General features: G+C 41.3%; 1 protein-coding gene across 1 annotated transcript in view; it reads left to right on the top strand.

The window, feature by feature from the left end:
- The window catches only part of SPAG6 (sperm associated antigen 6), a 65,921-nt gene extending 52,123 nt beyond the window's left edge, over nt 1–13,798 (top strand). The window contains exons 10-11 of the mRNA XM_004710810.4: nt 6,546–6,691; nt 12,863–13,798. Of these exons, the coding sequence (XP_004710867.1) occupies nt 6,546–6,691; nt 12,863–12,932 (216 nt within the window). The 3' untranslated portion in view covers nt 12,933–13,798. The remainder of the gene's footprint in view (nt 1–6,545; nt 6,692–12,862) is intronic.
- Nucleotides 13,799–16,837: the final 3,039 nt, after the last annotated feature.

The following is a 16,837-nucleotide window of genomic DNA, read 5'->3' as shown; positions in this document are numbered from 1 at the left end:
CCTACCAGGCCTCCCACACCCACCTCACCACCAATTTGGATCACTTGTTGTTCCCTTGTCCCTGGGTTTCTTAACACCACTTCCTTTCCCCCCACCTCCCCTCTCCCATATTCCCCTGGTACTGTCGGTCCCGTTGTTTTCTCCTCCGAATTGTTCATCTAGCTTATTTTATTTAGACAGACCTGCGGAGATAATAATATGCACAAAAACAAGACTGAGCAAAACCAAGCAACAATGTACAACAAAACAGCAACAAGAACAAACCACTGCAGTTTGAACCATTGAAGCTGTCAGAGTTCTTAGACCGTTGTAGGTTCAGGGCCATAAGATAGCAGCACCAGACTGCTAGAAGTGGAAACAGCCAGAAGGACAGTCCTGTGAGCCAAGGAGGAATGTGTTTCAGTTGTCACTGATGGTCAGGACACTGCACTATCAGGGACTGGCTAAATTATGCGCTTTGACATTTTATTTGAGGGAATGGGATTTGTGGAGGGGGAGGGGCATCCTGTCGTGGCTCGGGGCTCAGCCTGCAGAGTTGCAGTGTCTACAGTTCCCACTTAACGGTTCTAATATCTTTAGCACAGTCTTGACCTCTCTAACCCTTAATTTCATTACCCATAAAACAATACTTATAGAGCCATTGTAAAGATTGAACATGAGATACTAAATTTAAAGAGGTTAGCTCAATACCAGGCTCTTAGTAGGCATTAAATATAAAATATGTTGTTTTTAAGGAATAAGGCAGGAAGTGACTATTACTACTTAATAAAATTTAAGTAAGAAATGAACAGGGATACAAATCTGTTTTGGTTAGTTGACTATAATGGTTCATAAATGAGGTACTGTCATTGAATAGGAGCCCTGGTGGCGTATTGGGTTACATGTTGAGCTAGTAACTGTGAGGTCAGCAGTTTGAAACCACCAGCTGCTCCCAAGAGAAAGATGAGGCTTTCTACTGTGAAGAGCCACAGCCTTGCCACCCCCATGGGGGGCAGTTCTACTCTGTCCTACAGGGTTGCTGTGAGTTGCAGTTGACTTGATGGTAGTGAACTTTGGCGTCTGATTGTATACACATTTGACTAGTCTTCACATATTTATAGTTAATGAGCAAAGGCTGCATAGTTGATAACTTTGAAATTAAGACCTGCAGTGAAATAGGCTAGTTGTAGGCATTTATCTTAAAGATAGACTGAGTGGGCCTTAGTGGCTGTTAGTTCTCAGGACTCTTTCCGTGATCTCCAGCAGCTCTCTCAGGTATCTTGACCATGGGGAAGCAGAAGGTTTTTACATTGCTGACTCCATCCCAGTGTGCAATTCTGTGTATTAAACACCCGTGCGCCTCCTAAGAAAATCATCACACGTGCCTGCCTCCCCCACCTTATTTTTGGGGGAGGTAGGAGCCATAATGGCATACTTTCCTGACCAACCAACTAACCAACTATCGAAAAGACGAAATTACTGCCGGAGATAAATGGATCTCCCTCTTGGTGTCTGTGTGATTTTGTATATTACGTTTAACAAATTCATCAGCTATTTTATCATATACGACAAGAGGAGGAGGCAGGAAGAAGGGACTGAGTGGATCACCTGTAAACCTGGTCATCAGCTCTTAGAAATGGACCCCATTGCTGTTGAATCCGTCCCCGTGGTGTCGAGCAGACTGCGCTCCTTGGAGCCCTCAAGACCAGGGGTGATCTCCTTGGAGCAGGTTGCCAGACCTTTCTTCCTGGCTGCCTCTGGGTGTGCTTTAAATGCCAACCTTTCAGGTAAGGTGGTGGTAGGCGTTATTAGCTGGATTTTGCCTCATAGTAGTCCATGTGGCAGAGCACAGCGGCCATACCCGGCTTCCTAGGCTGTGATCTTTCTGGGAGCGCACTGCCCACGCTCTCCCCTGCAGAGGCCCCTGGGTGGATTCCAACGGCCACCCTTTCAGTTAGCTACTAAGCCTTTAACCGCTGTGCCACCCAGGGACTGCATAGAAGAGGATAGTTCACTTTAGTTCTGAAAGCTTCGTTTTGTAGTCCAAATACTTTAGGCTAGTGAGCGAGACACAGAGGTAACCCCAAAAGATGGAAACCCCTCCCCAAGACTATGTATTTAAATTTTTTAATAAAACAATCTTTTTTTTAAATTACTTTTATTGGGGGCTCATCACAATCCATACATTCCTCCAGTGTGTCAAGCACCTTTGCACATATGCCGCCATCATTTTCAAAGCCTTCTCTTCCCACTTGAGCCCCTGATATCAGCTCCCCATTTCTTTCCCCTCCCTCCTCGGCCCTCCCTCCCTCATGAACCCTTGATAAGTTATAGATTATTTTTTCCATATCTTACATCCTCTGTTGCCCCTCACCCACTTTTCCATTATTCGTCCCCCTGGGAGGGGGTTCTAGATTGATCCTTGTGATCTATTCCCCATTTATCACCCCACCCTCCCCTAATCCTGATGGCATCTCCACTCTTCTTGTTGGCCCTGAGAGGTTTATCTCTCCTGGATATCCTGTGTTGTGGGTTCTTATCTGTAGCAGTGTGCATGCTCTGGTCTATTCTGATTTGTAAGGTACAATTGAGGTCATGATAGAGGGCTGAAGGAAGCATTAAAGAACTAGAGGAAAGTTGTGTGTTTCATCGGTGCTATACTGCACCCTGACTGACTCATCTCTTCATTGTGACCCCTCTGTGAGGGGACGTCCAATTGTCTGCAGATGGGCATTGGGTCTCCACTCCATTCCCCCTCCCCCCACCCCCATTCACCTTGGGTATGGTTTTATTCTGGGTCTTAGATGCCTGATACCTGATCCCATTGACACCATGATCACACAGGCAGGTGTGCTTCGTCCATGTGGGCTTTGTTGCTTCTGAGCTAGATGGCCACTTGTTTATTTTCAAGCCTTTAAGACCCCAGATGCTATATCTTTTGATAGCCGGGCACCATCAACTTTCTTCACCACATATGCTTATGTATCCATTTTGTCTTCAGTGATAGTGTTGGGAAGGTGAGCATCACAGAATGCCAGATTGTTAGAAAAAAGTGTTCTTGTGTTAGGGGAGTACTTGAGTTGAAGCCCAGTGTCCATTTGTAACCTTAATCCTTAACATATAGATGTGAGTACATAGTTCTATTCCCCTCCCATTTTATATGTATATTTACATATGTACATGCCTGTATTTAGGCCTCTATAAATGTCCTTTGCCCCCTGGTTCTTTCCTCTATTTCCTTTTTAGTTCCCTCTTATCCTATCATCATGTTCGACCTTCATTCGAGTTTAGTAATTCCTCGGTGTTACATTGCCCATGATTGAGCCCCACTTGGCATCCTACAACCTTCCTTCCATTGATTTTAGTTCACTTGTTGTTCCCTTGTCCCTGGGTTGGTTGCCCACCTCCCTTACTCCTACCTCCCCTTCTCCCGTATCCCTCCAGAGCCATTGGCCCCATTCTTTTCATCTTTGAATTATTTGTCCTGCCTATCTTATCTAGATAGACATGCGGATACATTAATAAGTGCAAAAACCAGGCAACGCCAAATAAAACAACAAAGGAAGTCAAAACCAACAAAAAAAATAACAACAGCAAAAATAAAATAACAATAGCAAAAAAAAAAAACCGCTGACAAAAATGGAAAAGCCTATACATAGTTCAAGGTCTGTTTGTTGGCCTTTACTAGTGTTTTCCAGCCAAGTCTGATGGGGTGCCAGGCTCTGTCTCCCAAGTCGGTTTTTGGTATTCCCCGGGGGTCTCATCACTCTGTTCCCCCTGCTGCTCTGCTGCATGCCCTCAGTGCCTCACCCCAGCGTGAGGGGGCCCGGCCGTGCACTATTCCCGCACTGTGTCTCCAGTGCTGTCCCCCGCAGTGCCATGGTTCAGTGAGGGACACCGTGTCCCGTGGTGGGGCTGGCCCTGTGGTCCTCTCTGTGCATTGTCTGCTCCGAGCAGGAACATCGTCCTCGGGGCTTGGTGGGCCAGGATGCCCTCTCCTCCCTCTCCGTCCTTTTGCATTTCTCCCATGTGCTCTAATCTGACTCTCCCCTCTCCCTAAACTGGAGCCCCAGTGCTGTCCTCTGAAGTGCATTCTTCTGAGGGGGGTGGTATAAAACAATCTTATGATCTTCAAAGTACTCTCCATTATACTTCATACATTTGTCAAATCTGCGATTCCATTCTGGGAAACCTTTTTCAAACTCATCTGTTTGGGTGGCTGACTGCACCTCACTCATTTTTTTCTTCACCTCTTTTATGTTGTAAAATTGCTGTCCTTTCATGCCCCTCTTCATTAGCAGAAACAGCCTAATGTAAGGTGTGTGGGGCACGATAGGCGTGCTGCTTTTTTTGGTTTGTTTTGTTTTTTGCTAAAACTGGCTCTCTGAGATGGCTGCATGAGCAGATGGAATGTCTTGGTGGCAAAACCAGTCCCTTGCCTGCCACAAATCAGGTTTTTTTTATTGCACACCATTAGGCTATCTTTTCAGAACCTCTTGATTCACAGTCTGACCTGGTGGAAAGAAAGCCAAAGGCACTACAAGTGGACATTTTTGTCTGTTCAGGAAGTTGACGAATGTCCAAAATGAAGTTTGTAATCAATCAACGTTTCAGTGTTTTTGAAATGAGAAAACCCACTCATACACTTGAGTTTTTCCCCAAAGAGCTGTCCTTGCAAGCTGTGTTCCACATCACAACAGTTTCTGCAACATTTTTCCCAAGCAGGAAACAAAATTTCACAGCTGCACGCTGTTCTCTTAAATCACAGAAAACAAGGTTCAAGCAATACTGCTTTTACGAAAAAATTCAGAGAGAACCAGCCAAGGCGGTTCCCCTGGGTGCAATAATTCAGAGCAAGTTGCTTGATGCCCGATGCTCACCTAAAGTGCTTGCTATGAAAGCTTCGCCCAGTGGAGCTTTTCGGGTTTGTGGGGGGGTGTGTACTCCCTGGCATTTCTAGTTTCGTTTAACTTACTGTGATAGTGAATTCTAGCCTATTTTAAGAATTCAAAATAAGTCACTAAAGTAACTAATAATAAACCCATGGACTCTGAAATAAATATTCTTAAATAAAGAGAATCATGCATTTTTATAAAAAGACCTTCTAGAATATGTGTGCCAGTCAGAATTTTGTGCGCTTGTGTGTGTGCGCGCTTTTAATCTAAGGGTACCACAACCCTAGGAAGTGATGGGGAAGCAAGGCAGAAGGTAAAATATTTGGTATATGTGCCCAGGGACAGAGAAAGGAGGTAATGAAAATTCTCTGGGCCAAATAAAACATTTAAAATGTTAGTTCTATAGGCAATTTCATAAAAAAAAACAACCCCACCTATTAATGGAATAATTCATTATCCAGTTGACATAAATATTAGTAAGATCCTTTTGTAGTTTTAAGTGCCTATTTTAATAGATTAAAAAAAAGAGGATAAGTTCTTCTTCAAGGAACTCTGAAATCTGGGGAGACCAGACAGAGCAATTAGAAAGCGTTTTACTGTACTTGGCTTCATGATGAATTCATTTTTAAAGTGAAATAATAAATGGATAGAGGCGAAGGTCTTTGGAGAAGGCTCCGGGAGAGGAAATGCAGAGGGGAAAGCTGGTCCTTGAGAAAGGATTGGAAAGGGGGTCTTGTGTCAGAGGGCAGAGCAATGATCCTTCAGAGCAGGAAGTCCCTCTTTTCAGGCCCACGCCCTCTCACAGCCACCAGTCTCTTGTTTTGCATAATTCATTTCTTCATCTCTCCTGCCTCCTGTCTCTCACCCCAGGAACAAAACAAAAGCTCCTGTCCCCTTGGCTCTGTCCAGCTGCCTGTCTCAGCCCACTGCTCTTCAGGAAACACTAGAATTTGCCTTTGCCTTCTCACTTCCGGTGCCCTCCGCAGTTGACCGTAATTGGACTTCCTCCACTTGCCATTCACTTGCAACTAACCTCCTTGGCTTCATTCTCCAGAAGCCTTTTAATTGTCAGCACAGGGTTTTCTTTCTAGTCCTCACTGGTTGATTTTTAAGTCTTCTCTGGGAACTTCCCTGCCTACCCCTTGTATGTTCAATAATTTGTTAAACATTTATTGAGATTGAGGAGGTGTCAGGCAGCAGGGATGTAAATGAGTGAATGTTAACGGTTTTTGTCCAGTGGCATTTAGGTGTGACGGACAAATAACCAGATAATCAGAGTATCAAGTGGTAAGTGTGCCAATAAGGACTGGACAGAGTGCTCTGAGAGACCTAGCGGACCCATCTGGGAAGAGAGGCCGCGGGAGCCCTAGAGAAGGTTTCTCGAAGGAGGTGACGTATGAGCTGAGTCTTAAAAAATGAGTCCTAAGAGTTAACAAAGGCATGGGGTTAGCTCCGTGGATTGTGGGAGGCATTCTAGGAAAAAGAAAACAGGCATAGGTCCTGATGCAGACGGTAATGTTAGAATCCATTCATCCACACATTTAGGCCCATTATGCTATAGGTCTCTTGAACACAAATTCACTTTTACAGATTCTCTGAAGTAATGCTTTTTCAGTAATAAAAAAGTTGTGTAAAGAAAAGCTGGAATTCATATGTCCTTCATTTTTCAAGGTGCTGCCGCATGATAGCAAAGCTCGAAGACTTTTTGTGACAAGTGGTGGACTTAAAAAGGTTCAAGAGATAAAAGCAGAACCTGGATCTCTCCTTCAGGAATATATCAACAGCATTAATAATTGTTACCCCGAGGAGATAGTAAGGTAAGGAAAATGGATTTTGAGATGCCCCAAATTAAAATAATGTTTGTTTTGAAATCTAGATTTTATACCCACTGTGCCAGTACAGATGGAACCCTGGTGCAGTGGGTATACACCGAGCTGTTAACCACGCGGTCAGGAGTTCGAACCCACATGCTGCTCCAGAGGAGGAAGAGGAGGTTTGGGGCTCCTGTAAAGGTTTACAGCCTCAGAAACCCAGAGGGCACTTCTCCTCTGTATTATAAGGTCGATATGAGTTGGAATCGACTTAATAGCTATGAGTTTGGTGTTATTTATTTACTTTTTAAAAGAGGGTAACTATGAGTTGGACTGGAGTCAATGGCAGTCAGTTTGATGGAGTTGTTTTTTGGTTTCTTTTGCTGTCAAAGTGTGAGCAGTGAAGTACTACTAGATGAGACCCTGTCCATGCCTTTACTTCACTCTTGACCTCTTTCCTCCCCTCCCCCAAATGAAATCCAAAGGGGCTTCAGAAAGCTCGTGCAAAACGGTATGAAGAGATACTTTCCCACAGACTTTTTGGAGCCCGTTCATAATGTTCTGATTGATAGATACACTTCCAACTCAAACTGGAGGGCCTTTGGAGAGATTTCTCTACTAATTTAATGTATGCCTTACCAAATAGTGTCCAAACAGAGTTAATAATTAATTATTAAATTAATAAAATAGAATATTAAATTTCTTCAGCCTATTAATGGTGTACATTTAATTTAGAAACAGCCTATAGTTTCCAAATCCATGTACCTAGTTCACTGTATATTACTTTTCTGCCTTAGCTTACATGGATAGGAGTATTACAAGTATCAAAGAGATGTTGAGTGGTAAAATGAAAATTACTAAACGCTGGAAAGTAACTTCTGTGAATTTACGAGATACAGGTACTGCAGAGTAAAGCAGCAGAAAGCTGGTTCAAGATTAATACACATATATATTTTAAATGAGGTTGATTTGCACCGACCCAAGCCTTGTCCTTATAACCTGAAGGAGAACTGTACCATTAAATCCAAAATAAGTAAAAGCAACATTACCCAGAAAATACAGAATTATTTTAACATATGAATCCTGAAAAATACCCACAAAATATGCAGGCTGAAAAACCACACTTGTAAAAATTTTTCCAATCCTACCCTTATTTTTTATTTTTGCCCCATTCTGATGTTAACACATTAGAAAATATAAACTTTCATTTTTAAAACTGTGTTATAGCATATCTGTTCATCCTTCCTCTTTAATACCAGTGATTTTTAATACAATGCTAATATTTTATAACCAGAAAATTATTTTCTGTAAGATAAAAATTTCACCTTTAATTCACATATATTCTATCAGCAATTATTTCAAGAGATATACATTTATGCTCTTTTGAGAAGTTTATGAGAATAATTTTACCAAAAAACTTTCACTAACTTAACTTTGAAAATATTAATGGATAGAATATATCAAAGAAGTAATTATAACAAAATATATACTGTCATATACAATACAAAGAAATCCATACTCTATAAAATATGTCAAATCACTAGGTGAAAGATGTAAAGATCTTTTTTTTTATAATGACATTTATTTATTTTTAAATTTATTTATTTATTTTTTAATAGTTTTATTAGAGGTTCATACAACTCTTATCATAACCCATACATACATCAATTGTGTAAAGCAGTAAAGATCTTTTATCAAAAAATAAAGTTCATCTTTGTACCTGGAATGTAAGTCCCTTTTGGAAGAATGCTGTTTTATGTTAATTAAGATAACTTTCCTAACAGTTATCATAAATAATATGAACAGCTAAAAATATATATAACCTAATAATATAAACAGCTAAAATAATATAAATAATATAAACAGCTAACCTAAATAATAGAAACAGTTACATAACCTAAATAATATAAACAGCTAAAAAAAAGTAAACTGAAATAGTTCCGCAGTGGAATGAGCTATTTGAATCAACCAGCATAAAACCTCTTCATAAGTGGACGTAAAACATTATTTTACTGCTTTCTGTGAGTGCTTGAACTGAGCAGCCAGTGGAAATAGAGAACTGGGTCAAGTTAAACTTTAATGTAGGCTTTTTAATCAGAAGACCTTTGCCAGTTTTGAACTTGTACTCCGTGACCTACGGTTTCATTTTTAAATGTGCCTAAGAATCATGGTTAGTTGATAAACTTTTTCAAATTCCCGATGTTTTGTAAAGAATTAGGTTTACAAAAGATGTTTTATAGAAATTTCTGAAAACTTGTCTTTTTGTGGAAATAGGTCAACGTAATCTCAAAAATGGGTTTGTTTGTAGTTTTGGTTCTTGTAGTACAGGTGACTTTTAGAAACAATTACTTTTTGTGTGTTCCTCCATTAATGCTATTACGATGGTTAAGAACTATAATATAGGAAGGTGATGTGATGAGAGGTAACGTCTTCTGGAATAGAAGTTTGAAAACCTAAGCTCTAGTCCTGTCTCTGCTGTATTTAGCTCTGTGTGTGTGTGTGTGTGTGTGTGCGCGCGCGCGCGCGTGCGCAAGGAGCCTTGGTGGCATAATGGGTTACGCATTGGACTGCGAACCACAATGTCAGCAGTTCGAAACCACGAGCCCTCATGAGAGAAAGGTGAGGCTATTTACTCCTGGAAAGAGTTAATGCAGTCTCAGAAAAGCACAGGGGCAGGTTTACCCTGCCTTGTGGGGTTGCTGAGGAGCCCTCGTGTGTTGGGGCTGTGATCCGAGTGGTCAGCAGTTCGAAAACCCCTAGCCAGCTCCAAGGGAGAAAGACAAGAAACTCCCATAAGGAGTTGTAGTCTTGGAAGTGCGCATGGGGAGTTCTTCCCTGTTCTGTAGGGGCACTATGAGTCGACTTCGATTGATGGCAGTGAGTTTGATTTTTTTGGATGTTTTCTGGGGAGAATTTACTTTGGGAAAATAATCTAATTTGGGGATGCATGCACCCAGTTTTCTACTGAGCCCATTTTCTGGTGTCACAACAATTCATAGTACATAATAGAATTATAATCTAAACTCCACATGGGTATAGGATAATAAGATTAATTCACTTAGCTTCTTAAAGCAAGTTGGGACAGCGTCCGTTGCTAGCCAGAAGGACGGGGCTTCTGGCTGTCTTCCGTCCGGGGGCTTTCCTGAGGAGTATGGCTGCCACCGAGGGCGTGAGTGTTGGACAAGCCCAGGTCTCTATCTAGTCCTAACTGCTTACCAGACACAGGGCCTGGGAGACAGTGCTTAGAGCCCTTCCAGCCACTGTTTCCTTCTCTGTAAAATGTGGATAATTACCTACTTCACAGAGTGGCCAGAATTAAATGAGATAACGCTTATACATTTCTTAGCCCAGAGGGCTTGCTCATTGGAAGAACTCAGCTCAGTGAATACCTGTTCTTATCCTCTCAGGATTTCCTATATTCACGCTACTGCAATTAAACACAAGGTTTAGGGTAAAATAAAGCATCGTAATGATACAAGATGCAAACTATGTAGCGGCACTTGGTCATTTATTAGTTTTTACTGTTTTGCTTTTGAGGGTAAATGCACATCAGGCAAATTTTTATTTCAATTTTGAAAACATAAGAAACACAAGTAAAGATTATTATAGTTAGATTCAAATTGCTTTTAGTGTCTAAGTAGGGGTTCCAGTTTTCCCTCACAGGAGAGACTGCTTTTCAATTGCTCAGCATTAGATAGGGTCTAGCTGGACTGGGCTTTCTGACGGTTGCCGGACAACTTTACACATCTATTTATGGGTTTATCTACTGAGATACACACATACTCTATCTGCACTGGGAAGGTTAGGTAACTGAGGGTATCCACGGTTGAAGGAAGAGATGGATACATGTTGCGCGTACTTCCTTCCCCATGGGGAGTCACAGACTGTGGAGTCTGAGGCCCCGGGAGAACTGTGGCACTCGCAGTTGGCTTGGAGGACAGCCAGTTAAAACCTCAAGAATGACTGGTATGTCCTAATTGATCTGTTGGGTCCTTTTAATTTAAAGCAGCATTATCCAGTAGAGAAATTGAATGTGATAGCCACTATGTAATTTAGAATTTTCTGGTGGCCCCAGTTTGAAAAGTAAATGAAACAGGTAAAATAAATTTTAATAATATAGTTTCTTTAACCTAGTTTAACACATGCACCACCAAATAATCAGAATTTCAGCTTGTAATAGACATAAAAATAATACTGAGAACTCCCTTTTGTTTCTTCTTCTTTTTAAAATACCCACACTTTGACAATCTGGTATGTATTTTATCATTGCTGGCACATCGCAATTCAGATGCTAAATTTCATCAGACGCAATTCAGATGCTAAATTTCATCAGAAATATTTGATCTGTATAAAATTTACAGATGAAAAGGAAGATTCAGTAGTCACATCAAACATAGCTAAATATTTTGCAATAAGTGAATGGAGTTTCCATGTTTAAAATGAACTAAAACAAAATAAAACTTTAGTCCTGTTACACTAGCCATATTTCCAGGGTTGAATTGCCATATATGGCCAGTGGCTACCATCTCAAACAGCAGACTTAAAGTGTTGGATTTTTTTCTAACTTACATAATATTTATATTAAAAAGTACTTATGACTGGTGACACCAGCTCTAAAATTAGTGACTCATCCAGACAGACACAATTACAATATCTCAGTATAAGAAAACCTCTAAGAAGCCCATGACTGATGGACACTGTTTTCAAGGGGGGAGACTTTTAGAGCAGAAGCATTCTTCAAGATAGCTCGTGTGGATGCTCATTGGTACGTACTTCCCTGTTTAACCAAGCAGCCCAGAAACCCACCAGGAAAAAATACAGCTGTACGTACTTCCCTGTTTAACCAAGCAGCCCAGAAACCCACTATGAAAAAATACAGCTGTCTTTCGCGTCTTAACTGGACCGACTATGGAAGAAATAATTAAGGTGACATAAAGTAATGAGGTTATGTGTCAAGTATTTGAGGTGAGATAAAAATCATAAAGGACAAAGCAAAGTCCCTACACCCTTACACTGGGTTTTATCTGGAGAAAATGCTGAGGGGTGGTGGGGGCTGGGCATTTAAGTGCTTTGGAAGATTTTAAGAGCCCTGTCTTAGGTTTTTAATCCATTTCTTATATTCTAGAATGTCTGCTAAATTTGATTGGACATACTTTTATATGAATGTAATTTTTTTACATATCAAGCAAGCATCCCACAAGGCATTAATCATTATGTTTAATAATTTTATACTAAACATTTTATACAGTGTTAAATTTATAATGCTATAGTTGTTCAAGAATCATGAAAATGAATGGTTAATTTCCAAGGCTTCTATGATGGAATATTTGTAAACCATTTATTAAATAGTTCTTTAATGGGAATTATACTCCCAGAAATTTGTTTAGATGAGTGGCCATAGCTGACAAAGTGACATAGACGAGCATAATCCCTAAGGGAGCCAGAATGCAGAAGTCGATTAGTAATGCTAGACTTTTCTGTCAGACTTAGGAAAAACAATGTACTAGCTATAATTAAAGCTGAATCAGTCACTTCCCTTCCTTATGACGTTCTGCTGTTTATTCAATTCCAACTCACACCACCCTATAGACAGAGCAGAACTGGTCCATCGGGTTTCCAGGATGTAAATATTCACAGAAGCAGAAAACCTCATCACCCCTCTGTGAGAAAGTCAGTATAATAATAATAAATACAGTCTCTTTAATAAGAGACCGATGCTGGATTAAACTATCTTACGTTGAAAAGAACTACTCCTGTTTACTTTTGTGCTGTTACCTGTAAATCCAGCACAAAGAGAGAATATCTTCTTCGCTAGTCTTTAACTTCGAGTATCATTCAAACTAAAAGACCCAGCTCACTGCCATCGGACGCGGTCCGGCTCCTAGCTGCCCTCTGGGACAGAGTAGAGCAGCCACCGCGGGTGTCGAGTGTATCAGTTTGCCTGGGCAGAAGGCCTCCTCTCGCCCCCTTAGACAGAGGGTGGTTTGGGGCTGCTGACCATGTGTTTACCTGACCCCCACCCCAACTATGCCGCCATGCCTCCTGCATGATTATTCAGGGTTATTTGCGGTTCCATTCATAGGTTGATTTCCGATGAATACCTTCTGTTACATTGAGTCATTGATGTCTCTCTAGTGGATTTTCCACAGATGTCTAATGGGAAGTTTTCTCTTTCAGGTACTATTCCCCGGGATATTCCGACACACTTCTGCAGAGGGTGGACAGCTATCAGCCCCTGATTAACTAAGTCAAGTTAGGGTTTATGCCCACATTCACAGCAAAGCATTTATGAGTAATCATTGTTAAAGCTTGTTCTAAATATTTAGACTAAATGAATTCTTGATTTATTCCATGTGAAAGACATTGAGATAATATTTTAAAAGTTGGTACAATTCTTAACTTCACTATATCAGAAACTATTAAGTGATCATTTGCCCTAGAGGTAGATTTTTTTAATGACAGTAAAAGTTTATAAAGCATATGTTACTGTACTAGGGAAAACTCTCTCTCACACTAACCCGCCACCCTCCCTTACCCCTCACATCCTCAGCGAGATTTAGCTAAGAGATGATGCTTTAAAAGGTCCTTAGTTACTGTGAATTATTTATACTCATTGCAAAACTGCCCTTGGAAACTCTACAGTAGGATACAGGGGAGACATCATCAAGGAAAGAAACCAGGGACAGGGAAAATCCCTGGGCACGTTAAATGACTCTGAGGCTGGTTACATATTCCACCAACCAAGCATGTTGACTGTGGAGATAACTTGTGCAGGTTTCCTCCGGCCATAGGAAGCTCTGCTCTCTGTCACAAGTGTCTGTGCCCTCTTCCTTTCCCCTCCCTGCTCCTGACTGGGCACGGGCCGGAGGGGAGACAGCATCAGTAAGCAGTGTGCTGGTGCTGCACACACACTTGGCAGTTTCACTGACGGGTTTCTCAGTGTTTGCCTTTGTAAACAGCCATGTAAAGCAATCTTTGATATTCCCTGGTCTGAGCTTCACTTCCCCAAATTTCACCAGTCCCATTTTCAGGAACTTAATGGAATTAATTTGCAAAAAATAACCATCAGGCCAGACGGTACATGTATGTTCACTTTAGAAGCTGAATGGAGGAGGTGGGGGTGGGATTTCAATAAAAATTTAAATGAAAACATCATTTTATAATCGTTGGCTTCATTTTCCTGCCTGGTGTGTGTGTCTGGCATGGGAGAATTTGTGATCAACTTGAGAGTCGTGGTTAGATGGAAATGTGTGTCTTTTGATCCAAAGGAGTGGGAAACCTTTATCTGCCAAGGGTCACTTGGTTGTTGCTAACATCATTCGTGGACCACACTGGCCAAACATTTCATTAAATCGCTCCTATTTGATGGCTGGAACCGCTTCTCTTGGGTGTGTGTGTGCTGCTTGTGCTGTCAGTTGGTGATGATTTTGAGGACCTAATACAGCCCTCAGATCAGATGTCCCCCACCCCGATCTAAAGGGACGTTGCTTACAGTGGTCTCTACTGGTGGCCTGAAGAGGAGGTGGCTCTTGGGCCCAGAGAGCCCCCGAGCCAGTATTTCTAATTTGCCTTTGTTTCCCAGTTTCCTTACTGAGCTCATCCTTCTTTTCTTCCTCCTCCTCCTCCTTCTGTTTCTTCCCCAAAAGCACACTAAATACTAAAGCCTTTTAGTATTGCCTGGGTTTGCACGGTCATCATCATCTCCCCATCATTCACTGCTTGGTTACATCTTTACTTCATATCTTTTTGCCGCATGGAAACCTAGGACTGCTTGTGATTTGACTTTCAATATTTCATTGGACCTGTTTTCTGCATGTTAATTCCTGTGACTTATTACCAAACCAAGTTCACTTCCATCGAGTAGATTCTGACTCATGGTGACCCGCTAGGACAGTGGAACTGCCCCATGGCGTGCGTTTCCGAGGCTGTCCCCTTCTCCAAAGGGGACAGCCACATCTTTGTCCTGCAGAGCAGCTGTTGGGTCCCTACTGCCGGTCTTTTGGTTAGCAGCCAAGGCTTTAATCACTGCCCCAGAGCAAATGCCGTCTTCGTTCCCAGTTTTGTAGCTTGCTTTCGCCTCCTTTCTGCGGCCCACCTTGTCTCAGGAAATGAAAGTGGTTTTAATCTTCCATTTTTCTTAAGAGAATATGTGTATAATGACAAATTAGTCTATCTGGGTGAGACTATGGGGATGGTGAATATGTATTTGCTTGACTCTGTACTAGAACTCTTTCCTTTCATACGTCATTTCATGCTTATGAAATAGTATTAAAGTAAAATATTTAATAGTGTTGGGATGGGTGTCATATCCTATAAGATCTTGGTATAAAATATTTAAAGCAAAATGAAATTTTCATTACTTTTTGAAAGGACTAATCGATTTTTAAAAGTAGCTGTCTGTTTATTCTAAAGTAAAAATAGTCTCTCGTTGATGATATTTACCTGATGGTTCCATCCTTGGTTTGAATAATTCTAATTCTCTATGTATATCAATCCCTGCTCCAATAAACTGCCCCTTGCACTTTATTTAAAATTCAGCTCTCGCTAGTGCATCTCATTTAGCGCTAAGAACAACTATCTATTTTCAGGAATACAATTGGTCGAACTTTATTTAGATTCAGCCAGTTGGCCTGTGGTGGACATAGGCGAGGGTTGGTAGTGACCGCAGAGATGCTGAAAGCCTGGATCCGTCACTGTCATTGCTAGGTCATCACCGTGATAGATGATGACGCTTGGTGGGCCATAGGGGCCTGACAGAAACGTGCTCATGTATATTGCAGTTTTCTCTAGGGTTCAGTTCTGTACAAATGTGATGTCAGCTGTAGGCACAGACACTGCTAGTAACTCCTGTGGCAGGGAAAATGACACATTTTGATTAGCCATTGCACGGTATCTCCCAGATCTCACGTTCCAGGCATGTGAAGTTTTAAACCAGATGATTTGTGATAAAGTAATGGTACGTTTCCTGCCCTCATGGAGTTTCCCAATATAAACACATCTGCCACACAGGGAACAGCACATTTCACTGAACACAAAACAGGCATTTCTGTGAACTGACAATGTCATGCATACTGCACGCTGACCTGTTTTTCTGACCCTCTTCTCAGGCTTCCCCCTTACAAGATTTAAAGGTCTGCTTGTTTTTAAACGCACTCTGATGTCCTGCTGAACATAAACCCTGACCTTAAATTCCTGGGTGAGGTCATCTCCAATCTAGGAGATCCAGTTTAGAATCAGATTTTGGAAGAGTGAAGCATTTTCCTGTTCTGTTGTCAAATAAGCAACCCTTTGATTAAGTCGGGCGCCCCAGACAGTGAAGTGTGTCAGTGTTAGTTTGTTTGGCACAGGGGTCAGTGTTCAGAACGTGCCGAGCCGGAGCTCTTCTGCTTGTTGCTGCGTGTGCGAGGGATGGATGGCGTTCTGAACGATGATGATTCCCTTTACCCTCGTTCGCTAAGAGACCGCTTTTAAAATTAGATTCATCCTTGCAATTAGGTTTCTAATGCGCATTCTTAAGCTTGTTTTTAAAAGGTCGTGGTAGGCCGTAAGATTATATGTATTCAGTGTTGCTGCTTTAGAGAAAGGTTTATTAAAGATTGTTTAGTAATAATTAGAGACCAATATACTATATGTATAGATAGACTTGGAGTCCTTTTCTTAATGAATGACAGTATTTTCTAGAATAGGTTTCAAACATTGTGGTTGTGACTTGTCAGTTTTATGTCAGTATTAGGTATAAACACTTAGACCATGAAAACCTGTTTTTCACCCCCAGGTATATAGATTTTAGTAATGTATTCTTGCTAAAATTTATACTACTTGAAATAGGGTACTCACGGTAAATGCTTATGAAAGTGTTTTTTGGATCTAAGGAAGTCCACCTCTTTGAGAACTATTCTGACCTATATTGAGTTCACTCTTTAAATTTCTGAGGCATGCATAGTTTAAATCATAAATTTAAAGTACTAAAAAAAAGATCACGTTTCCATTTTTACTTCAACTCAAATCTGACCTTTTTCTTAGATGGATGGAATGTGCCCTGTTCTCTCTAGTCCCCGCCATCACCCAGAAATGGGACAGATGGGACATCAAACCTGCTAGCTGACTTAGGCTGGGCTGGCTCTCTGACTATGGTCAAAGCCTCTTTAGGCC

The sequence above is a fragment of the Echinops telfairi genome, unplaced genomic scaffold, assembly GCF_000313985.2.
Source record: "Echinops telfairi isolate 266 unplaced genomic scaffold, ASM31398v2 ScPeMD7_7461;HRSCAF=8499, whole genome shotgun sequence".
Taxonomy (NCBI): Eukaryota; Metazoa; Chordata; class Mammalia; order Afrosoricida; family Tenrecidae; genus Echinops; species Echinops telfairi.
The sequence above is the reverse complement of the archived record's forward strand: the minus strand, read 5'-3'. Positions and strand labels throughout refer to the sequence as shown.